Source organism: Typopeltis vanoorti, chromosome 20, assembly GCF_054136105.1.
Source record: "Typopeltis vanoorti isolate ZY-2024b chromosome 20, IOZ_Tvanoo_1.0, whole genome shotgun sequence".
Taxonomy (NCBI): Eukaryota; Metazoa; Arthropoda; class Arachnida; order Uropygi; family Thelyphonidae; genus Typopeltis; species Typopeltis vanoorti.
In genome coordinates this window covers 18,989,243-19,014,989 of record NC_143568.1, presented here as the reverse complement: position 1 = coordinate 19,014,989, position 25,747 = coordinate 18,989,243, and the positions used below count along the sequence as shown (strand labels likewise).

Here is a 25,747-nt window from a genome sequence, read left to right as displayed (position 1 = left end):
GGCTTAACAATTTTTCACGCACACATTTAAAAATAAATGTTTTATATCATTTTAATGTCATTATTTAGTATTATCTACAAAAGAAGCTATGTATTCGACGAAATATGGCAAATATATCTGCGTTGAGTTCATTTCAGTTGCAATCCTTAGATATAAATTAATTTCTCTGTTGCTGTAAAAACTTAATAAACGAACGAATAACAACAACAACAAAATGTGACACATAATGAGTTCTACCATTTGCGACTTACACCAGCTGTTCCCTAAAAGCACCGTCGAAGTGCAAAGTCATCGTAAAATATCCCCTTCAGTACATCTACCCATGCGCATAATACAGAAGATTCGACTTGGTTTGCGTCTCTGGAAGCCTTCACACACACACAACACACGGAGCTGTCCAGTATCATGTAGTAATGTTAGGAAATAAGTTCGGAGATACTTTCATCCGCTACACGCTTGTGACGTCACTGATGAAAGCCATTGACAAGCGAGGAGCATCGCTCAGAGAGCAGAGTTGCCAGCGTAGGAGCGACACTTGTGTTACAGCCTTTGTTTTATCACCTGTAGGGCCTGAACATTACAGACCAGATTAAATATCATCTGAAACTGCAGCTCTGAGAAGCTAACCTAACCATCTATTTATAGCAGCATGGGAATGCAATTCGACGCTAATTTTCTTACCTTTTACTCGAAATAGAAACTTTCTTATGATGCACAGTGAAATGGAATCTTTAAAAAGCTACTTAGATGATAATGTTAGATTTTCTTACCGAACAATCCACCGAATACAATGAGGTAAGTAAACTGCTATTCTTCAACAATTATTGTATGCGTTTATTATAGTTTAGCGGAATTTTTAATGTCTAATGCTAGAGCAAACGCATATTGTTTCCATAGTAACTGTGTTTAAACTGGCTACAGATTTTCGATACAAAGTTATTTCAGTTTATATTATTATATTTTCTGCCATATTTTTTGCAAGACTTTTTTTGTCTCTTTCATATGATTTCAACTCGCGTCTTTCCAACTAAGTGCGTGTATTTCTTTTTTGTTGTACATAGAAGAGTTCGCTATTGAGTTTTATAACGTGCGAACATGACTTTAATGTTTCGGGCCCACAATGCATTAAAATTAAAGTGCCTGTCTCTTTATTTTTTTCACGATTCACTAAACACTGCTTATTTATCAATGATTTCCTTTATTTAAACCCAAGTAATAAAGTTATGGAAAATAAATGACATCTTGCGCCTTCAGTATGTTTGATGATATTAGTCGTCTTGGTTTTAACGGCAATTATTTTCAATGATATTTTTTTCTGATGATAATTAGCTTTTTTCGTTTCTTTAAAGCAGATGGATTTGCATCTTTAAATTTAATGATTTCAACTTTTCACTAAGCCATTCATAAAGAATATGCAAAAATAATGGGTGTTTTTGTATGGATATCGGTTAACTCCAGTTAATGTTAACTCCACTAAATCCGTGGGGAAAGAGCGCTAGGGTTATCTTCTTTTCCCTGACCGGTTTCTCGTTTTTCACCGGCATACAACAGTTTTCAGGTGTGAAAACACCAACATAAAGCATAAATTCCTCTCATATTACAAGGGATTCGAACCCTGGCTTTTCCAACCAAATGCTGCACGCAGTTCTTCTGACTATACCACAAAACTGCATGAACTTAGTGGTGATTTTAAAGATGACTCAATTTTTCTTTACTGTGGAATGATAAGAAAATTAATTATTAGTTTGCACGAGGAGAGACTTATTAGAAGGATCTACATAATTAGAAAGCCCATCACTATTGACTCGATTGGCGAATTGGAAATGCGTCTTAAAAATAATTTGTTCTACGCCAAAAATTTAATTTCGTCAAGAAAATTAAGATCGTATTAATTTTCATTTGCAATATATTTGATTACTCGAATTTCATACGTTGCCCACATACTTCTCATTATGAGTTAGCTAGACCTAACTGCGTGTAGATGTACAACGTATCAAGTTACGCACACGAGCTAGCTATATTAGGAAATTGAAGTCATGAAAGGCAAGTGAGCAAAATTCTAATTATTTGTATTGCTTTAAATATCATACACATACACACGCACGCACACACACACGCACACAAAGTTCCATATGGAAGTGAAAGAAATTTTCTCTTCAATAAGCCCATCCCGAAACACATGATACTTAGAATACACCTACAAATGATAATATTAAGCTCAAAATCCTGTTTGTCTTGTTTCGCAGTCATTTATTTTTAAACAAAATGAATTAATCGAATTCATAAACGAAGAGTGGTTGCATGGAATGAAAAAAATAGACTTCACAGATTGGGATCATATTGAACACGCATTGGACACCCTTCTATGACAGTGATGTCATTACAATTCGCATTTTATGTTTATTAATTTTTCCACAGAGATATTTACAAACAATGCTTTAAAATTCATGGCAAATTTATCTTAAGGATGTTTTCCCGGGGTAGAAAAATTGATGACCAAGTCAATTAACTTCTGTCATTAGACAAGAATTCAAATACGCGAACTTCACAAAGTTTGTTCTGCACGAAAACTATCCCATAAAAGTCAAGTTAGTGTTAGTCAGAGTTGGATATTGGTTCTCTTGATTCCTTTTCCTATCAAAACCAGAAAATGCAGGCCAAACTTTACTTTTCAATCAATATGTCATCCCAATTATGACATATGGATCAAAGTTTTGGCCAATAATTAAACAAATTCTGGACAGAATGAGGACAACTGAAAGCATAGAATGGAGAGAACATCCCAAGCATCAGAAAAGAAACAAAAATGTTGAATATCTGGGAAGGAATTTTAAAATTAAAATGGAAATGGCAGAACATATTGCTGGATCAAAAGGGATAGATGGACAAAATCAATAACCCAATGGCATCCATATGAAGGATAATGAATGCCCTGGAAGACCAGAGAGAGAGAAAATGTGTAAATTTACAAAAGAAAAGAGAATAAAATTATATATAAAAAGACGGTAAAAATAATGCGAAAATACAACAGAGTGAAGAACAATGAGGAGAGATGGATAAGAGGCAACAAAGGCATGAAATCTCTGGTTCGACATGTCTGTTGTAGTTGAGTTCGGTTGTGTTATGGGAACTCCCTTGTTATTTGCTCTTGGATTTCCTGCATTCAAAGATTAAAGTGACAAATAGTTCATTAACGTGAAGTTAAGGCAAATAAAAAAGAAAAACAAGGCGTCACAAAAAATCAAATGCAATCTCGTGCTTTCAAGCCAAGTACAATTTTATTCATTGGTCTTTCCTTAATGTCCATTAACATTCTATTGTCGGCGTTAAGATCTATGGTACGTTGCTAAGGAACAAACTGACAGCCTCGTTAATTTTCCTTAGCAACCATTGACACAAGCAGCTGTTAAGTAACTGCAATGGAGAAGCCCTTTCACACCGAACTTAAAATGGCCCGATGATGCTGAGAGAAAATCAAAACAAATAATCCTTGTTCATGTCACTAGCCCACGTGACAGTAACTGCGTGGGGTTCTGTTTAGCGTTATTGGCTGGTTTACTTTGTTGGAAATAAATGATGGCCCTTGTGATTGTCGCGTGTAGTTCACGCTTGCAGAAATTTATTACTAAAGTCATACTCCGACCATTTATGAAGTGAACCAAGTAGGGGTTGTTTACTAGAAAGTCATGACATTTATATGACAGGAGGTAGATTCAAACTCTTCACAATATGCGCAAGACTTACACATGTTGTGAAGGAATGATTTCTATGAAAAATAGTTTAGCATAATTTTCAGTGAGTTAGAAATCTGCAAATCTACACAAATGCTAGAAATTTATGTACATTTTAAAATTTTATAACAAATTAAATAAATACATATAACATACATATAAATACATATAAATACATATAACATATTAAATAAATAAATAAACTATTTGCTCGGTTAATAAAACTTTAATTGTTAGTGGGTATTTTATTCGATCTAGTATTGATATGCTCATTGAAATTCAATAAATATTTATAATTAATGGGTAATTAAAATCAATTTCCAGTTAATTAATTATTAATCGTGATCTGATAGTTTGTAAAATGTACAATTTGTTTTAAATTATGACCTTATATACATAACAATTGATGACCGTTTTCAAACATAACATAAAATATATAAAATGAGTAAAGTTTTAATTTTACAAATTAAATACTTTACTCATTTTATATATTTTATGTTATGTTTGTAAATAGATTTTAATTAAAAAAGGGGAAAAATATTTTTTTCCTCTTTATAATTCTGTGATGTGACATCGTGTGCCATGACTTTCGTTATAAAAATGACTCCGACAAGGAATGTGGGGTTAGAGCTAAAATGTGTTCAAGTTACAAACTCGAAATACTTCCTTACATTTTTATATTTGTATATTTTAAACATTTTTTTTTCATTTTAAAATATTTCTGTTGTTTTTAAAAATTTTGTATATTTTAGAATTTTTAGTGCATTTTAAAAAATTAATTTGCATTTAAAAAATCGTATTGTTTTAAACATTTTCTGCACTTTAATTTCTTTCTTTGAAACTATAAAGTACTTTTATTTTTATTTTGATTTTTGAAAATAATTTTAATTTTTTGCGATTTAGCATTTTTAATTTTAATAAATGCATTTTTTGTGTTTATTATTTGTCAAAAAATAGCAATAAATTTCTCTACGCATTTTGAAAGCGAAAATGTGAATGTTAATATAAAACAAGAAACTCAGTTACAAATATAAAATTATATTTACATAACATTATTTTATGTAAATATATATCATTCTAAATATCTGAAGAAATTTCGATGTGGAGGACGTAAAAAAGTTTTCAAAGAATTAAGATATTGCTTAAGGACATTCGCATAATTCTTTATGCGAATTTTTTTTATGAAATATATTAATTGGGGGAATAGTATAAAATTATCGAAAGTCATCAAATTGAAACTCTTCGTGAATATTTTAATTAACAGAAAAGTCCTCTGTTGAAACTCTGTTTAAACAATGCCCAGAAAATTGACTCTTCTATGAGCGGCACCGCCTTGCTTAGAGTTGAATCAAGAGTAAACATTTTTTTATATAAAAAAAAAGAAAGTCTCTCTGCTACATTTTAATTAATATTCTTTCATCCAAAAAATCATTTATGTTTTCGTTAACAAGAAAGTATTGATTTTCTTTCATGTGCATGATTTGAAATAAAAGAAGTGAAATATTATTTTAAGGTAAGGAATTTTTGAAGAATGGGGTATCTTATGATTAATCATGGCAGTGTATCCACAGAAAATATTCTTGAAAGAAGCAGCATTTGTAAGGAAATGAGATTAGATTGAGGTAATCAACGAATAAAAGCGATTCTATTATCTTTTCCCCAGATGACAATGATAGCAGGATCAGAAATTTAAAAATTGGTCGAAAACAAAACTAACAATGGTAAGCACTAATTACGATATTTAGCACCTTTGCAGATATCGACATCCTTAAAAGCGCCTCAAAACATGCGTTGTTTTACCCCTGGCAACAGATCAGTTGTTTGAGAGAAGAAGGAAACAATGATACACTCAAGATGAGTGCGAACCTAGTTACATTATTGTCAAGAGGATTTATCATATATGAAAAAAAAAACGAAAGATGCCTTAGGGTCTGCATTTAGTATTTAAAAGATTCTCATCTTTATTTTCGTATTAAATGAAAGGTATTACGATAATCATCTTATTAAAATGCTCTTAATAATTGATTTAAAAACCGTGTTGTTTATATGAAATACAAAAAAAGAGCTAAAGTCAAAAATAATGCAATCGTTCCCACAAAAGATGGATAATGAAAATGTTGACTCGTTTTCCTTAACACAAAACCTTCAGATTTTTAATTATTTCTTGAAAAAATAATTGTATAGTAAACAAAGAATGTATAGGCCGACGGCGTTTCCTCTAATTAGTTTCCTTTCTCATTTGGAATAATATATTTATGCAGAAGTTTACTAATTAATAAAATACTTAAATGCAGCGAATTTGCTGGGATGCTGTAACTATTTTTTAATTCTTACTGTTAATTATTCCTGCAGTAATTTTCTTATTTAACTTAGATATTAGGCACACATTATTGTTTACGTTGGTGTTCGTGTAATAAGGCAATATTACATCACGTGAAAAAGTCATCGTTTGTCATCGCAAGTAAATGAGAAGCGCAACTGACTCATCTGTTTTTGTTTACGACCAACAGAAGGCATCGGGGGTAATCATCGTTTGAAAGATTAGCAGCATTATACGATATATTGTCTTGTGTAGGTGTCATCCATTTGATAGAACAGATAAAACATCATTTCAAAGAAACAAAAAAAAAAGTTAGTGCCTTTGCAGCTGAAATTGTGATCCAAAGCCTCTCGATATCGTGTGTGTGTGTGTGTGTGTGTGTGTGTGTGTGTGTGTGTGTGTGTGTGTGTGTGTGTGTGTGTGTGTGTGTGTGTGTGTGTGTGTGTGTGTGTGTGTGTGTGTGTGTGTGTGTGTGTCTGTGAATATGGAATATGATGAATTCATATATTCAGGTTTGTTTTCATTCGCAATATAGTAAATATAGTATTAATAAAATTTATTATATTTGCAGTTATGCATAACTGACACTATTACATTTGTAGATGTGTGTATACGTTCAATGTGCGTTAAACCCCATACCAACTGTTTTTTTTTTACTTCGCAGTACGTGCTCTAACAAACAGAACTGCCATATGTGTTACTTAATTCATCTCATGATTTTACTAAGTGGATGAGTCTATTTAATGCCTATACCGCTCTTAATTCTGGAGAAGGGTTGCTTCTTAAGCATACTTTGGCACTTGATGTTCTATCAGAGGGCGCTACTCTTATCACAGCGATTTGTAATCAAAACGTTCTTCGATAATGTAGTTTCTGAAGACGGTGTAACATTTCTTTTTATTGCCTTCCAATAACTGAACACCTTTTTATGATGATCTAGAAAACATTTCAAGAATATAAGAACATATCAATACTGTTTATCTGAATTTTGTGTTGGATGTAATAAAGAGCTACTTTTTTGACTTCCTACATTATCTACCTCACAAATAACAACTGATAATATAAATTCTTTAATAGTTCTCCTCGTAAAAAACATTCATTTCAATATCGAAATAACTGAGAAAAATATGCCTATACATTAATCCGAAGCTTCTGTGAGGCTCGGAGAATTTCACGCTTAAAAAAATCACTAGACCAAATGCTCGCAATATTTCATCAGAAATCTGCCTCGTTCAAAACAGTTTGAATGCATCGGAGACTGACTTCGAGCGAACACTTTTTGGTCGCATTATGTTCCTCATCACTAAAAGTACGTTTTCCTCGGATTAAACCAATATATCGTGGCTGAATTTTGTAAATGGTCAAACTTTTCAATTTATTACAAATTTTCAAACTAAGTTTTGGAAAATGCATACTAATTCCGTTTTTAAGTTACAAACACAGATATAGCTCTTTCTTTTTTTTTCAGATGATTTACTCTAACTAGTATGTTCTAACTTCTTACAAGAATCATTTTCTTTGTTCAAATTGAGCAATTTATAAACCTTAAGAACAATGGCTCTGTCAGTAAATGTTATGTAAGTTTTACTAAATAATTGTATAAAGATAAAGCTAATGGATTTAGTCACACTGTTTTGCATTGGTGCTCTATGATTGATTTTGAAAAGCAAATAGAGTATCGAAAAGCTTGAGAATTAAAATCCATCAATGTGATGTACTACCACGAAGATGGCAATCTTTACAAACCACAAACTATAAGACAGACTATATATATTAATGGTTATTAATATATATATATATATATATATATATATATATATATATATATATATATATATATATATATATATATATATATATATATATATATATATATATATATATATATATATATATATATATATATATATATATATATATTAACCGGTCTTATAAAACAGATCTTACAACTCTTCTGATCCACTGATAACAATATTTTTTCTCGACACCTATTCCCAGTACTTACGTACTACAGGTTGAACAACCTCTCGTGAATGGGATTACCATCAAATAAAGAAATAAATAACAAAAATTAGGCAAGGAAAACAACTTCAGCTTATCGAAGCGGCATAAGTTAATAAATTTTGCGAGCTACAATAAATCTCCAGTTTCTCATCACTTTAATTTTTCTATACGTCTATGATATTTTATAATGGACCATACTCAAGAAATTATAAAAAAATATTAAATATAAGTTCTCAGTTATATCTTACAGTATTCGTTGGTGTAATTTGAACGAACTGATTGCATTAAACTCTAACAGAAGATATTAAATACAAAGTTCTATGGAATCATCGCATTTTCTTTCACTCACCGAGAGACAGAAGGTTGATGGCACGCTGCATTGGAAATTGATTGCAAGTTTGTGGTTATAGCAACCGACATATACATCCAAGGGATTTGAACTCAGGGGACATTGGATCTTAAATAAATTGTAACTAGTTATTCCAGAGAGGTCACTGCCGCTGTTATAAGTACACCTCGAACAATGACTTGTGTCACCAAGAATTTTAAGCCGTCAGTAAGTCTTAGACCAGAACAGTTTGTTATTTCGAATTGCATCTTGAGCAATTGTTTCAGAATTATTCTTTAATGCTAAAAAAAAGTCTCAGAGGCGAGATAAGAAGTATTTTTTTGTAGCCATTAAGTCGACAATATCGCAGAAATTTTAACGATCTTCAGTTAATGATGTAGATTATTATAAAAACTGCAAAAAACACTTCTAATGTAACTCAATAAAATGATTTATTATTGGAATAAAGTCACGGACAACATCTTCACCGAGTAAAAACAATTTGAATTGGAATTAGAACTACTTAACAAAACTAGTAGTGGAGTTTCGTTTTATTTTTAAAGATTTTTATTATTTTATCTCATTCATTATTGTAACTGCATCAACACTAGAGATGACACGCTTGACACGTGTGCTTGCGATCTCTCTTATGTTTGTGTTATGCTGAATGGCATTTGTTGATCAATGGAAGTCCATAATTCAATTTAAAGAGCACTTCTTTATATTCGGAAGTAAATGCAACTCATAAATACAAATTAGTTTTGACTGTTTTGGAAAACAAGTCAATAGGGAATTGATCCAATAAAAATATCTAAGAAATCAAATTTCTGTCCCCTACACACTCACATATGCTTGGATAATTATCCGATTAAGTGTAAAAGAATGGAAGGAAGCAAGATTTGTCCAAGTTTTCTATTAAACTCTGTTGAACTTTGTTTTGACCTTTAATTGTCCTTTGTCCGCGCGGTTAGCCTAGTGGCTATGCGCTTCGCAACCATATGCCTGAGAAAGGAGTATCCTGGGTTCGATTCCCGTCGACGACGTGAGTAGCTTAAGGATTTTCCTCAGCCATAGCCAAGTTAGCCGGTCTTGGGCGTGGACAGCAGGGTTTTTCCTGCAGTTTATCTGGGGGTTTTCATCCCGCAAGCAGGCAAACCTACCCCATGAACACACACACGGATACAGTCATGAATATCGCCCTTAGGGGATGCAGCAGAGGAGTGGCGAACCGGCTGCATTAATTCGCCAGCAACCCCTCATTAGAAGGGGACTCAACCCATCCTAGGACGGACGAGAGGGATAGGAATTGTCCTTTAAACCAGATGATTTTTATAAATTCAGGTGTTTTAAATCTAGCTTTACAATTTCTGTGCTATCAACTGCTTAAGAGAAGTAGAAAATATAAGTAAAACTTTACGAGTAATAGATTTGTGTTGTAAATAATAGGTTGGTGAGATGGATAGGTGGGTGGTTGATGGAGAGATATCAAACAGCAGTTTATTCAGGAGTAGAGTCCAAAAGACGGCCTGTGACTAGTGGTTTGCCGCAGGGTTCTGTTCTTGGACCACTGCTGTTTAATCTGTTCATTAACGATATAGGGAAGGATCTAAGTGGAACAGTTCATCTCGCTGATGATGCAAAGTTGGGTAGGGCGATAGTGAATGCAGAAGATGTCAAAGTCTTGCAGGATGACTTCGATAGATTGGAGTTCTGGGCTAAGGAGAATGGATGTCAATTTAATGTGACAAAATGTAAGGTTATGCATTTTGGGGTGAAAAGATTAGTAGCAGTATACCACATTGGTGGAACTTTACTTCAAGAGATTGATGAGGCCAGGGACTTGGGAGTGTTGGTGGATAGGGAGATGAAGTTTAGGGGGAACATTGCAAAAGTGGCTAAATCAGCTCATCAACTCACTTGGTTGTTGAAAAATACCTTGACGAGCAGAGACAAGCAAGTTATTGTATCTCTGTACCGAGCCTTGATAAGACCTCATCTCGACTACTGTGCCCAGATTTGGTCACCTCGGTTCCTTCTTGATGGGGAAGAGGTGGAGAGGATCCAGAGGCGGGTGACTGAGATGATAGCAGGTCTATGGAATGAACCATATGAGAACAGGTTGAAGATTTGTGGGTTGCAGAAACTAGTTGATAAGCGGAAAAGGGGAGATATGATTGAGACATTCAAATTGTTAAAAGGATTCTATAGGATTAATTCAGGGGATATTTTTGAGATCAGGACTGGTGGTGGGAGAACCAGGGGACACCTATGGAAGCTGGGCAAGAGTGTGGTTAGCAGGGGTGTTAGAGCTGGGTTCTTTACTTTTAGAGTGGTACATGAGTGGAATAAGCTGCCAGAGTCTGTTGTGGGTGCTATGATGGTGAGTGAGTTCAGAGCAAGGTATGATAGATACTGTGAGAATGTCGAATAGTTGTGTGGACATGATGTTTAGGGCCTCCCTCGATGAGTCTAAGGACTCCCTGGAGTAGCCTGAAAAAAAAAATTATTGTGCAAGTTCATGTATATATTTATTAGCTTGCATCTATGAGTCAATAAGATGGCTTTATTTAAGTTAGATTCAGGTAGCCCTTGAAAATGTATTGCTTGAAAAAGACGCTTATTTGCTCCAGTTTAATTAAGAGAGTTTAATATTAAGAAAGAAAAAAGAAACAAGGAAGGAAAATTTCGAGCACTCCTCTACTTAAAGGTGATTTCAAGCATTCTTTTATCGCAAAAAATTCTACTTAGCAGGCCAGTTTAAGAATATAACGACCTTAGTCATTGCTTTGAATTGATTAACATTACCTGTTTCAAGTGCAGAAAAATTCTCCCTTCTGGCATTTCTGTTTACAATTGCAACACGCATATTCTTCTTAACAAAACAGTCTATTCTATTTAATGACGTTTTACTCAGAAGTCTAGCTGCTATACCGCAGAAACTAACAAAAAAAAAAACACTTACGATTCCCAAAGAAAGCTCTCGAGTCCAACAAACGTTTTAAATGCTCTGAAAGTGGCGCCATCTAAAGTTTATTGTTAATAATCGATTTATTAATAACAACAAAGTAAATGCAGATGTTCTAATTACAATTAATTAGCGAACAAGACCTAAAATAAAATTATTTGATCACCAAGTCAAAGCATTTATGGAAATACTGGAAACAAAATTTTATATTATTCATAAAGAGAATTATGAGAATATTGTTGATAATAATTTACTTTACGTAATAAATTCCAACTTGTATTGCATCATTTTATGCAACTAGCACTGCAGAATCCCAATACGTAGTTTACAATTCCCTAACTTTTGATAACAAAGAGCTAATTAGGCATTGCCAGACTGATTGGTCTTATCCTGAACCACTTTACGGTGTTTTAACCTTTCTGTTTGTAACAGCAATAAGCTGAAGATTGGTGACTGGAATATTTTCAAAGATATCGTTGTGTGCGTGCTTGTGTGGGTGGGTGTCTTTTAATCTACCACCGTCTGTGATTAGTTTCGATAAAAGTTTCGCTCAACTCCATTAGCACGATCAATAACCCGAAAGGGTATTTCGCTTTGCTGTCAGAGCATTCAGAAAAATTAATCCACAAATACGTCTACATACCACAAATTTTCGAAAGTTTTCTTAGACACAAACTAATAAAGGCATTCCTTGCACATGCTAGGACGATGAATCTTTGATGTGATTATAATTTGATCTTCTTTTATGGAATGAATTAAAAGAATTCACGTGAAAATTAAATTATATACACCCTGTTGAAAAAAATTAGTGGTTACACAAAAAAGGACGAAATGATTTTGTTATGAGGATGCTTTAAATCAATAATGAAGGATGGACCAATGACCGGAGTATAAACCAGACGTAAGTGTAGGAAGCATTGCACGCATTCCTGTTAGTACATACTTGAGAAAGCAGAACAATCGTTGATCTAAGGATGTTGCTGAAGAAGACTGCTACGTTCGCAGTCTTAATAACAACAAAGTGCTTTTTGTAATGAATTCGATCGAATGGGCGTTCACTTGTCTACGTATAACGTACAGCTAATTGGTATGATTCATCTAACCTGATAACTATCTTCAAGAAGCTACGTATATCTTATAGTGACTGTTCAAATATGCTTAGAAGGAAGTAGGAAATATAATTGGGAACTTTTTCTGTTGTCATGCTTCAAGTATTTTCATTAGTTTCCTAGCAAAAAGCAATTTTATTTTCATTTTCATACTTCACTGGGATACGCAACTTTAATTATGAATTTTATCTTAGTGCATCATAAATCTTATTCCTGCTTGCACTGTAAGATATGTAAACGTATCATATTTGTAGAAGCAGATGTCACACCAACTTGAGAATTAAGACGCAGCTAGCTGGTGTAATAACAGGTGTAGCATGTCACAATGGCCAGCATTTTGACACAATACAATATCCTGATATAAAACGTGTTTTTTAAGGCAATTTCCGTCATTTCTTAAATCTCTATATGACATAAAATAGTTCTATTTGTTTGATGAATAAGACTTTCGGGATGTAATGCTTTCTTGTTCCCTTGACAACAGTTGGTTCTACTGTTGTCATGGAAACAAGATCTGCTTGTGGTTATGTAACACATACGTAAGCGTAAGGCCGAGATGCAAGCCACATATGTAAGCAGAACGTATGTAGAATACAAGGTTTCCTTTTCCTTCCTTGATTGATTGCCTAAATGTCTTTCACCTATTAATTCCCCCCCCCTATAAATGTGTTAAGTTGATAAGCAAATATATATGTGATTTTTTAGCTTGTCGTCTTTTTTTTTTCTTGGCTATAATTTTGCACTAATTTGCTAATGCGTGCTGAAGGTCATCATACGTATCAAGGATTTAGGCCTAGCATGGCCTGTTCCGGCCTTAGAAGTCATCGTTGAATCGTTTAAGAGGACGTCCTGGTTTTCTTTTTCCTAATGGCTTGTACTTTAAGGCTTGTTTTGGTAATCTTTCTGTTTTCATTCTTTGAACGTGTTCCATCCATTTATGTTTATATTTTTTAATTTTTTTTCTATTACTGGTTCTTGGTTTAATTCTTTCATAATTTCTTCGTTTCTTTTGTGATCAAATAGGGTATACTTTGCAGTTTTTCTCATAAACTTCATTTCTGCTGTTGTTAATCTTTGTTTGTCTTTTTGTTTTATTGTCCAGATTTCGCTTTCATACATTAAGACTGGTAGGGCTAATGTATTGTATACTTTTAGCCTGGTTTGTTTTTGAACTAGGTTTGGTTTAAACTAGGTTAGGTTTGGTTTGGTTTGCGTGCTGAAGGTCAAGTTAATAAATATAAATTTGTCGAGTAGAGAAGAATAAATGGTTTGTATGATTTCCATTTAAATAGAGAAAACTAAAGGATGTATTTTGATTAAAAAAAAATTAACCCATAGAGTAAATTATCAATAATGCAATCCACGTCATTTAAGTTGTTTACTGGGCTCATGATTTCGAACAGTTCGGAAATATATTATTAAATTAATCTTGTTGGTGAGGGGTCACTCAATATCTATAAATAGCAGACTGTCTCTAAGTTTGTGTTGTTGCACTTCTATTACTGTCATCATATAATTATCTGACAGGTTGACATCTGAGATTCATTTTGATTATTGCGAATCTCATCAATTCTATTTTGTAGCAGTCTTTCAACTGCGTGTAAAAGCAAATAGATAAAGTGATGGCGTGTCCGTTGTTCGGATGAACCAATCATCGGATTACTGCCACTCACATACAGCAACATGAAGTTTGTGAAAGCAACCTATGTTGAAACAAAAGTCAAATGGATTTTACTTCTGTTTTAACATTTTAAAATACATTTTCTAAGATCGTCTATACTTGTCCAAATATACCCACTCTGTCAATTATGCTCTGAAAACGATATTACATTTCTATAGTATATGTGATGTCACTATGCCTGACCAGTGAAAAGCTTGGTTTTCCAAGAGATTTGTTTTATACTTTAAACGTGCGAAGCATGATAGTACAGTGTGTTGCCAAAAGTATCACAAAACGCAAGTAGAATCTATATCATTAACTATTGTTCCAGATTTCGGACACTTGTAGTTTTTAAACTGCCAAAAATGGACTCTGGCTGGAGACGGGTTATTTTGAGTGTTGCCTGTTTTCATTGGTTGAAAGAATTGGATATGGTGACAAATGCAACCCTATTTGGTAGAATTGCACTGCACCAGATGTACAGAATTATAGTGTGCTTGGGGATAGATTCATGGCATGGAATTAGTCAGTTTTGTATCGATACTTGCATGAAAGAAAGTGTCAATAAAGAACATTTGATGCTGTTTGATGCTTACATTTCATGCTGTTCTTTATGAAGGTTTGTAAGGATAACAACATGCGTCTGATACTCTGACCTAAACCAGGCTGGATCCTTTTGAGATGTACTGGAAGAAAATGTAGAAATCGTTTTTAGAGGTGAGTAACGGTAAATGTCTCAAGAGGAAACTGTAACTGTCAGGAAGAACTATATTCTTCGTTCGTTCTTTTCTGGTCGAAGAACAAGTATTAATTTTCTATATAAACGCATTACAAATGTGGGGAAAGTATAACAAAATATTAAAGTCTTAATTTTGACAACATTGTGGATACCAGTAAACATATTTGAAAGAGAACATTGTATTAGTTGAAATAAAATTAACCGGTAGGCCTGGAAAGATTTGAAAGGACAATGTGAATTATTTATTGTCCTTTCAATAATTAACAAAGTTTGCTTTGATGGCATAAAATGTATCTCTACTCATATGCATTGCTGTTTCAATAACATTTATACTGTAATCTAGTCAATCGTACTCTAAAACAACAAATTAGGGAACTGATTCCTCTTTAATTCGATGTCAAAATTAATGATTAGGTTTTTACTTTAATAATTAATGGAATCAAAATGCATCGAAGCAAATAAGGAAACGCAGCAAGTTTGGCCAAACGCTAACGAGAATAAACTTAATTAGTTTCTCTAAAGACAATGGTGAATAGCATAAATAATCTTTATGTCATAATGCGATTTTCTAAAAGATGCCATAAAGGTATTAAATTACTTTTAAAAATAAAAAAGAAGTAAAATTATAAATTTTATCATCCAATATATTGGGAGATCATTCATTGATCTCCCAATATATTGGATGATGCTATATATCATTTAAAGAAACATGTTGATTACTAAGTAAAAACAAATTAAAGCGAATATATCAATAAATATATTTCAAAAATGCATTTTAAATATATATTACATTTCTTGTGTGTATCCTAGAGTAAATCATGCTGATTACTAAATGAAAAATTGATGCTTTTTTCTTACATCCATATCATCAAGTAAATGATGTTGATTGCTGAAATAAATATGTAAATTCAGTGGAAAAGTTATTCTTTGTAATACAAAGAAAAACTTCTTTGAAACATGAAGTTATTTTCATGTTTCACAGAAGAATTTCTGAATTGATTTCGATGTCTAATGAGGGTAAAAAATCTAATCTACTGTGATGTTGTTATCAAGAAACGCTTTCTTAATTTCCCAGCTGGGATCTGTTGGCAAAGAAGAGATTCAATGCTTGACTAATCCTTATTAACCGAAAAGTTCTTTGAGCCTTAATCTGATAAATACTTCTAAAGAAGTACCTAATTGAGTTACTTCCTATGCTGCCAAACTCTACTGCTAACTGAACTTTGGAAGGAAAAATCCTCTTTCTGATGTTTTTCTGATGAAGTAGGACTTCCATTTAGATTTACTCTAGTTAGAAGTTAGAACAGATTCTTGATTCGTTGCAGACCGAATACGTTGGGGAGAAAAAGATTTCAATAATGTACTATAGTGATGGTGTGATGATCAGGAGCAATCATTTCGTTGTTATTAATAGGACTCGTTTTTTTAGAATTCGGAGAAATAGCGGATGCTGAAGTCATTTAGACGAAAGGATTCTAACGACAGAAGAAAATAACTATATTTAACTAACTCATGGATATCAGAAGCTAGAAGTCTTCACATGTGACCTAGATACGCTAATAATAACTGGAACCTGGTCGTTTTGATTGATTTTTTCCTTTTCCGTCGTTTCGGACCGTAGGTGACTTCGCAGGCATTGCCCACAAAGTATTCCTGTTGAGATTTTTACAGGATATTTCATCACTGCTTTCCCCAACCCCCTAATTTTATCCGGGCTCAGGACTGGCATATGGCTGGGACGTATTCATGACTGTAATTCGTGTGTGTTCAAAGAGTTGGTTTGCCTGTTCTGGGGGACGAAAAACCCGAGTTTCCGGGGTGAAAAAAAACCTCTACCACCGTATGAGACTGTCTAACTCACCTTTAGTCGAAAGAGACCAGATAAAGGCGTTAATAATATTATTTATCCCATTTTCTCTTAAATTTATAAACAGCTAATTTGTAATTACACATTATTACTATTTAACTATCACTACAACCACACGAAAGTAACATTTACTATTGTCGTTTAGCAAATGTTACTATGGCAACCCAATCAAGATTTTTTGCGGTGAATTTCTGACTTCTTCAGAGCAGTTTCACCTTCATTTTCAAGTGACGCAATCAAGCGTAATTTCAGTGGCTGAAATAAAATGATTTGATTAACCGGAGAAGCTGAAAGAAGCCACACACACACGCAAACACTCGGCTAAGTTTTCTTTAAGAAAACATATCGGCTTCTCTTTGGACTTGAAAAGTATCAATGTTGCGTAGATTTGCTTTACGATACACGGTAAGACTCTATTTCTCTCCTTTGCTATCACGTAGTGCACGTGCATGGCGATCGCGTTTCAGTATCGCTCAATTGACTTTCAGTTGAGAAATCGCAGATTAATATCTCCTCGTAGCAACACTATGAATCTCTCCAACACACCACCATTTTATTATCACTTCCTGAGATTTTGACGTGTTATAAATTTACTGGAACAGCTGAGACCTTAATGTTAGTACTCTACAGTGAAAAATCATTTATCATTCAAGTATTTAATATACTTCCATCTATTGATCTCACGCCCTACTTTTAGCCTTTTGAAATTAGGTAATTTGAAGCGTACAAGTTCGTTCATCAAGTGGGTAAGTTATAAAACATCTTCTCGTCAATGCCATGGCACTCTGGTGGAGGAAATTAAACATATTATCAGTGTTCATGCGGTGTCCTTGAATATACAGCTTCAAACATGTTCAGATGTCGCTACAGGAGATGATCTTATTGAATTTCATGTGACTTTATCTCGCTGTAAATGATGCAAGCAGCATACTCCATTACATAACTGTTATACTCGTCCATTAAAAATAATAAAGAAACTATGGGTGCATTTTTTTTATTTTAAAATTAAAGACATATGTTACTTATTATTATTAAGGTATTTTAAATTCTTAAACTTAACCTCAAAAAGATAAAAATTATGGCAATATGTGAACTCAATGATTTTGAAGTAGATGGGGAGAAAATGGAAGCAGTTTAACAATTTTGTGCTCCTAGGATCCCGAATTAATAAAGATGATAATTGTACTGAAGAAGTTAGAAGAAGATCATTACTCGGAAAGACAGCAATAACAAATTTAAGAAAGATCTTTGAAGATAAATATGTTAGCCTCGCAACAAAAATCATAATCGTGAAAGCAATGGCATTCCCTGTGGTACTGTACGGATGTGAAAGTTGGACCCTGAGAGAGAGTGAAAGAAGGAAGATAAATGCATTTGAATTATGGGTTTGGAGACGCTTACTAAGAATACCATGGACTGCAAAGCAAACCAATAAATCAGTGATAGACAGAATAAAGGCAGATTTGCTCCCTCGAGGCTGTGATCATCGGACAAAATTACTTCGGACATATTATGCTAGCAAATGACAGTCTGGAGAAGATGATGATGCTTGCTAAAGTTGAGGGAAGCAAGAGAAGAGGAAGACCAACAATTAGATGGGTGGATGGAGTTAAAGAAGCAACTGGAATGCGCTTGGAAATTCTAAAAGATATGGCCAGGGACAGATCTGAATGGAGAATGTATGTTCATAGAATCACCAGGAGTCGAAAACGACTCGATGGAGCATAACAACAACAAATTCTAAATTCAATAATCTTTTGACACAGCGGATTATTCAGTTGGTAATTTTTAACAAATTTCTGTAGCTCATATAAGCTGAAATTAGCCTTTTATTATTTATGACTAAATACACGATGTAATATTCATATTCGATTTTTCAAACATAAACGATAAAATATTCAGTTTGCGCTAAGACAGTGAAAAGTGATATGATTATGATGGCTAAGAACTTTTTACACCTTTTCATGAATTGTCTCGTCTATGCCGTCGTCTAAAAAGAGAAGATGTTATTCTGCAGTGGGGACGTTACGATGACTGTAGCTTGGCTTCTGATGAGACCTAATTAGCTCGAAACGGTGCAGCCAGGTTCCTGATATCATAAAAATTGTTAATGAAATGTGGCAATAATATGACCTTCTGGATTCTGTGTCTAAAATAGTAATTACTGAGAAAACTAGTAGTAAAATTAAAGAATAGTTAGTGAATTATCTTATTATTATAACACTGGAAAGTGTTTGCAATTTTCTTAGCTAAAAAGACATCGATTTTGTGAAACCTTTAATAGTTAAGAAAATTATCCTTCATTGAATACTTAGTAAAAAATAAAATCAGGATCTTCTTGCAATTAATAATAATAATAATTATTATTATTATTATTAAGAGAGACCTCCAGGAATTCAGAGACTCATCGAGGGAGGCCACATACTACACACACCAGCTATCATACTTATTCTTGAATTCATTCACACTGCTTGCACGCACAACATCCAATGGCAATCCATTCCAATCACGCACCACCCTCTGAGAGAAAAATCTAGCCCTTCTTGGCAGCCTTCATTCTCAGCTTCCAAGGATGCCCTCTCTCGTCCTTTTCCCACCCTCCATAAATTGAAAAATCCCATCAATTGAAATCATGCATGATCCTTTCAGCAGTTGTAAGTCTCAATCATATCACCCCTCTTTCTCCTGTGTGCTAGTGTCTGCAGTCTATAAATTCTCAATCTGTCTTCATAATCAGTATTCCACAATCCTGGTATCATTTTTAACACTATCCTTTGTACTCTCTCCAATATATCAGAATCACAACGGAAACCAGATCTGCGCACAATAGTCTAAGTGAGGTCTTATCAAGGCCTTGTAAAGAACAAAATGACATCCTTATCGTTAAATTTTACTTTATCAAATTATCTTTTGAGTTGTATTTGCAATCTTTGGGACATGGCCCCAGAACTTCAACTTCCTATCTACTAGCATTCCAAGATCCCTAGTTTCATCAGTTTCTTCTAGCCTAATTCCATCAATATAATACGACATTGGATATCTAATCATGCCGAAGTGAATGACTTTACATTTGCTGACATTGAATTGACACCCATTTTCCCATGCCCACAATTCCAGCCAATTCAAATCATTCTTCAAGTAATGCATATCAGCAGCATTCCTGATTACCCTACCTATCTTTGCATCATCAGCAAATAACTGTATGTCACTTGTCAAATCTTTCCCAATATCATTAATGTACAGATTGAATAACAATGGACCAAGCACTGATCCTTGTGGTACACCATTAGTTACCTTAAGCCTTGCAGACTCAAAAAAAAAAACAAATATTCTGCACGCAATTGATAATTAGTCATTCCGAAAATATTTTGTTGATAATTTAATTACTTATTTTTATAGAAAGAAACAATGGTGGACGAGGAAACTACGGAAACTGACGTGGGACATATCCATGAATTCAGTGTAAACCAATCGAATGCGAGTAACATTTTTCTCAATCAACTTTTATCCACTGAATATATATTTAATCGTCCGGATGTTAAAGTAGCTTTAATACTGGCATATACCTTCGTCTTCTGTTGCTGCTTCTTCGGTAAGTACAAGCTTTAATAACGTCTTGTGATCACTTTAAGTGTTTCATTTTGATGAACCAATTAAACTGTTTTGATCTGGTTAACATTTCTTTTTTATAGCAATTACCGTTGCATTAATAATAATAATGAATTTGCAATCTCAACTTCTCTTTAATTCATGATACGAACGGGCACGTGGAGGAATGTGGGAGAGAGAGAGAGAGAGAGAGAGAGAGATGCATTAACGATGCTAGATGAGCAATCGATGGAACCGCCATCCATTAATTATCTGAAATAAGCGAAACCGAAAGGTCAAAGTCCTTTGAGACAATAACAGCTGAACTCAGTACGTTACTAAAAGAAAATCAAATATCATAATACTCAATGGGATTGTCTTTGTTTCTTAAAGCATTCGATTTCGGGAAAACATAGTTGAACTTCGAGAGAAATTCAGCTATGTTTATTCAACTCAATCATCTTACCATTTCGCTAATTTGATGAGAGGCAGGATTACGATATTATGCTGATTTATCGGAGCACTGCGATGCCTCTTATAACTCTTGACATTTCTCCCCGGCTTCTATTCCCTCGGATAGGACGCTGCAAACTTGAGAATAAATCGGAATTGGTAATTATTCCGCCGATGTGGCGCACGTGCCACTCCAACACTTGACAATCAAAACACCATTCTTCGCTGTTTTTTTTTGTTTTTTTTAGGAAAGTTAGCTAGGTGACGTGCGATGCTTTTTCTTCGAAATTATATTTTCAAATTCTTTCTTAAGTCTCTATTATTTGCTTTATAGATTAGTTCAATAACCTCTCGAGAGAGGGACGTGTGCGTGCCACCTAATACGTCTAAGTGACGTCATTATGCAAACACAGAAGAGCATCGTGAAGGAAGCAAAAGCTTTGTATAAATAAGACTGCGCAGAGATTTAAAAAAATGTAAAGAGGAATTAAAACATAAATACGTAAAGGAAATAAAAAAAAAATAACTTACTTTAAAGATCTTGAACAATTCTGTCTTTGAGAAATATTTTTAACGAAACACTAGATTATCTTTACCGTAATTGATTTTTATTTCTTTTTACCTATTTAATGCTGTTATTCTCATTATTCTACGTACTCGATCTTTTTCTTCTATGTCACTTTTGTTTGTTTTATACACAGATATAACGTCATGCTTCTAAGACGTCACATCCGGTTCAAAACATGAAACCTTACACAGTACTGTTATTCTGAACACTTGGGACACTTCATCAGTGGTAACAGTGAAGCCTGATAAATAATAAAAATATCCACTGGACATTGGAATTCTATTCCTGTTTTTGCCTGTTATAGAAATAATCTGTTGAAATAGAAAATAATCTGTTGCTGTGTAAAGCGTACATTGATTGTTCAACATTCATATTAATAAACCGCGTAGAAGAAGAATAGTTGCTAGGAGATTTCATCTTTTGGGATTCAAATGCATCTCAGTCAATGGTCGATAAACGTTATATGGCATATAGCAGTGCTTTAGAGTAATAAGTAAGCCGATAAAAGGTGACATGCTGCATATCACTTACTCTAAACAGTGACATTTTTTCCCCAATTCAAACCGCAATAAAAGAAACAATTAAATCATGTATCTATTTTTATTTCTATCGAATATAAGAATAACGTGAGTTAAATATCTTTCAGGCAATTTGCTGGTCATCTTGGTTGTGGCAGTCCATCGTCGTATGAGGACAGTCACCAATTTCTTCTTGACGAACTTGGCTTTTGCTGATTTCTGTGTGGGGATGTTCTGCGTCTACCAAAACCTGTCTTTCTACATCGCAAGTCACTGGGCCCTGGGAGATTTTTTGTGCAAGATGTATCACTTCGTTCACAGCCTTAGCTATACTGCCTCCATCACCATCCTGATGGTGATCTGTATCGAAAGGTACGTTGCTATTGTGCATCCCATGTGGAGCAAGCAAGTGCTCACTCTCAGAAGACTGAAGATCGTCATTGTTCTTGTGTGGGTGCTCAGTGCAGCCTATTGCAGTCCTCGACTTGTCATGTACGGTACCGTAGAGGTCCCTTCCGTCGACGATGGCATGGAGCCCATCTGCATTCTCCGTCGATCTCTGTACAACTCCCAAACGTACGATTTGGTCAACTTCGTAATCTGCTTCGCCTTGCCGATGATCATCATAACGGTCCTTTATATGATCATCGGAGTCCGACTGTGGAACAGCGGAGTTCTGATGTCCACACGAAAACCTCCCAGCGAATTAGAGCTATGTCGACTTCAGGCTCCAAGTAACAAAGATGGCCACGCGACAACCCTTCTGTGTTGCACAGGAAACTCCTTACGTGGTGGAGTCCAACATAGCAGCCATATTGTGATTATCAAAAGCGACTGTGGTAATATGTTTGTGGAAACCAAGTCTTCGCCGATAGACACCACCAAGATCACGTTTGTCAACCGTTCGAAAGCTTCAAACCACTCCCACGAGGTTAAAGGTCATCACTCTCAGCATCGTCGCATTAAATTTAAGAAGACTTCCGCTCTTCGCCCTGTTCAAGAAAACTATCAGAACAGCGCTGCAACTACAATATTGCATGCCAGACGTAAAGTGATACGCCTCCTGGTGGTGGTAGTGCTAACTTTTGCCCTGTGTAATCTACCTTTTCACGCTAGAAAACTATGGCAATATTGGTCGCCTCATTACGACGGTACCAGTACCACGGCGTCGCTGCTGACCATCATAACGACGCTTATTTTATATATGAATTCTGGTATTAATCCTATCTTGTATGCGTTTCTCTCCGATAACTTCCGAAATTCCATGAAGGATGTCATTCTGTGTCGACATCGTCAAAAGATCAAGCGTCAGAATTCTAGTCGGTCGACCTTAAGGATAACACAAACATCAACATGGCAACCGGATACTGCTCAAATCAGCCATCATTAGCTCATGAAAATCTGTGTTCATTCTTTCCTACTCGTCCATATTGCTTTATTATATAAACCAGATTCTAAAGAATTTCAAAATCTATATTGAAGGCAGAGGATATTGTGCTGCCCTCTCTGGACTTTTTTTGTTGATATTTAATATTTATGAACGATGTCTTTGTACGTCTGTAATGGCATGGTTATATTTCGAATAAAATGTTTGCTATAAATAATTATATATATATATATATATATAATTGTTATATATTGTTATGTATTTTGTTGTACCAAAATTTTCAGTATGTAAATATATAAATTTTATTGTTATTGTATATAAAAGTATATGTAGGTGGAGATTATTAAAATCTTAATATACGCATTGATGACACTGAATTGTGTTTTACTTTTTAAAAAAAAATCATATCATACATGATGAAAAAACGTCTGGATTTGAATATGTCATGGATGCAAGGAACGGTTTAGGTATTTTTCAAACGATGATGTCAGACGGTAGAAGTAAGTTTTTTTTTTCCCTTCAGTACACTGAAAATAGACAAACCAAACGAATATCCTGTGATATCCATTTACGTTTACTACGGTAAGTTACTAATCCGACCATTTGCAAAATTTTTGCTGTTCACATTAGCTACGTCTTCGCGGTTTGCCGAGTGGTTATGCGTTTCGCAACTACATGCCTGGGAATGGAGTGTCCTGGGTTCGATTCCCGTTGAAGACGTGAATCCTCCGTTTCCTCGCGCAAGAAGACAAACCAGCCCCGTGAACACACGCATATACAGACATAGGATACACCGGGAGGCATAGGCCTAGCCATCTTATCCTCGGGACGGGTACGGTTTAGAAGGGCTACGGATAGCCTCTAAGAAATTAATAAATATCTTCCGAAAATGGTTCTGATATTGCTTTTGTATTTTAAACAGGGAATTACATATAGAATAGCAGCAAAACATTTTATGTGATTTCTACTCACCCTATAGTACATTAATACCGTGAACAGGGGCGGTCGTGCATAGGCATTGTGGAACTGCAGCTCCCCCAATTTTTCTCGATATATAAATATATTAATTTATTTATTTATATTTCCTTGTAATATTTAATTTTATCATCAACAATCCTCTACAATTCTCTTATTTTGTATAAAAAATAATAAAAATCCATCTTGTAGCACTTAAGAGGGCGCTAGCAGCACTGTGTTTACCAGAGTGTCATATTGCTACGCGCGCAAGCATATACACGTCATAGCGAGAGGCGAGCTATTAGAGTAATGCGGCACTGTCCATCGCGCAGTTCCACTGTTGTTTATATGCAGTTTGTGTCAGTAGAGTGTTCGTAGTGCTTATCGTGTTTACTCCATCTCTTAGGGTTCATATATTTTTTTTAAAAAAAAAGTATGCCAGTGTCTAGCACATAGGAAACATTTTATTAGTTCGACTGACTTCCTTAATACTATGACCTACTTTTCATTACGCTCGCGAGCGAACAAAGCTCACCTATAAAATAACACTCACTGTTCACAAGTCCATTGAAAAAACAAGAATGAGTTTATTCGTTCCTGAAATATGATGCATGCCAACATGCCCTTAGCACGTGCGTCACTGTTTGTAAGTCTAATATTTCTTTTTTCATATTTGATTTCACTCAAGTTGAAGTGAAAGATAAAGGAAGACGGTGCCTAGTATGAAGTATGGATTTCATAGTTATCCACTTTTATATCGACTTTTACTACACAAAAATTTTAGTTGGAATGATTAAAATAAATGTTGTAGCTGACCTTTTTGTCCTTGAATATCCGGCACTTATATTGGAGTAACATAACACATACAGTTCCATCGAGTGTCATTCTAACACCTGTTGCATTAATATTACTACTACTACTACTGTTGTATTTTATAGTTTGCTATTTTACACGCAAAAGCGATTTTGTTTTATGTGATACAAGATGCAAAATATAGTTGGCATTTTAAATTATAAAATTAAAGACAAAAATAATAATTTCTCCTCCCTAAATCTATGCTTACCAAACTATATTTCATTTCTATCGTTCGGCTTATGATTATAATGATTTATAACAGAAAAATAGCATCACAAGGAAGTCAAACCAAGAAACAAGATTTCCAGATATATAACTGAATAGTGTGCCAAGAGCGACATTTTTTCGTATTCTTATTTTCTTCAAAACAATCGATTTAGCGCTCTGCAAGAAGAGCATTACATTTGAAGCCACTTTTTATTTCCACTTAGGGATAAAACGAGGATGTTTGGAAGACCTAAGCAATAATCATAGGTTATTACTTTTATGCATCGCGCCTCTATTAGCAAGACAAGTTCGCCTCTCATTGAAATAGTTTTAAGACTGAAGTTGAGAATTTATTGATCCAGCATGACACACAAATGCTTGTTTTCAAAATACTCTTACGTTACATCACGGGATGTTTTCTGTATTCATCTTGATGAAGTGATTCAAGGTGACCTAATCTCATTGCTGGAAAATCTGACTTTTATGCTTAT

General features: G+C 34.4%; 1 protein-coding gene across 1 annotated transcript; it reads left to right on the top strand.

The window, feature by feature from the left end:
• Positions 1-426: 426 nt before the first annotated feature.
• LOC150095265 (trissin receptor-like) lies at positions 427-23,558 on the top strand. The gene is made up of 3 exons (XM_090410088.1): positions 427-795; positions 20,123-20,315; positions 21,979-23,558. The coding sequence occupies exons 1-3, from the start codon at positions 748-750 to the stop codon at positions 23,238-23,240; spliced, it is 1,503 nt and encodes a 500-aa protein (XP_090266214.1). The 5' UTR covers positions 427-747; the 3' UTR covers positions 23,241-23,558.
• The last annotated feature ends 2,189 nt before the right edge of the window (positions 23,559-25,747 follow it).

Excerpts from the sequence above, each read along its gene's own strand:
- LOC150095265 (XM_090410088.1), top strand. The coding sequence starts at position 748 with ATGATAATGTTAGATTTTCTTACCGAACAATCCACCGAATACAATGAG. Across the intron at positions 796-20,122 it reads AATCCACCGAATACAATGAG|AAAGAAACAATGGTGGACGA; the intron begins GTAAGTAAACTG and ends TTATTTTTATAG. Across the intron at positions 20,316-21,978 it reads CTTCTGTTGCTGCTTCTTCG|GCAATTTGCTGGTCATCTTG; the intron begins GTAAGTACAAGC and ends AATATCTTTCAG.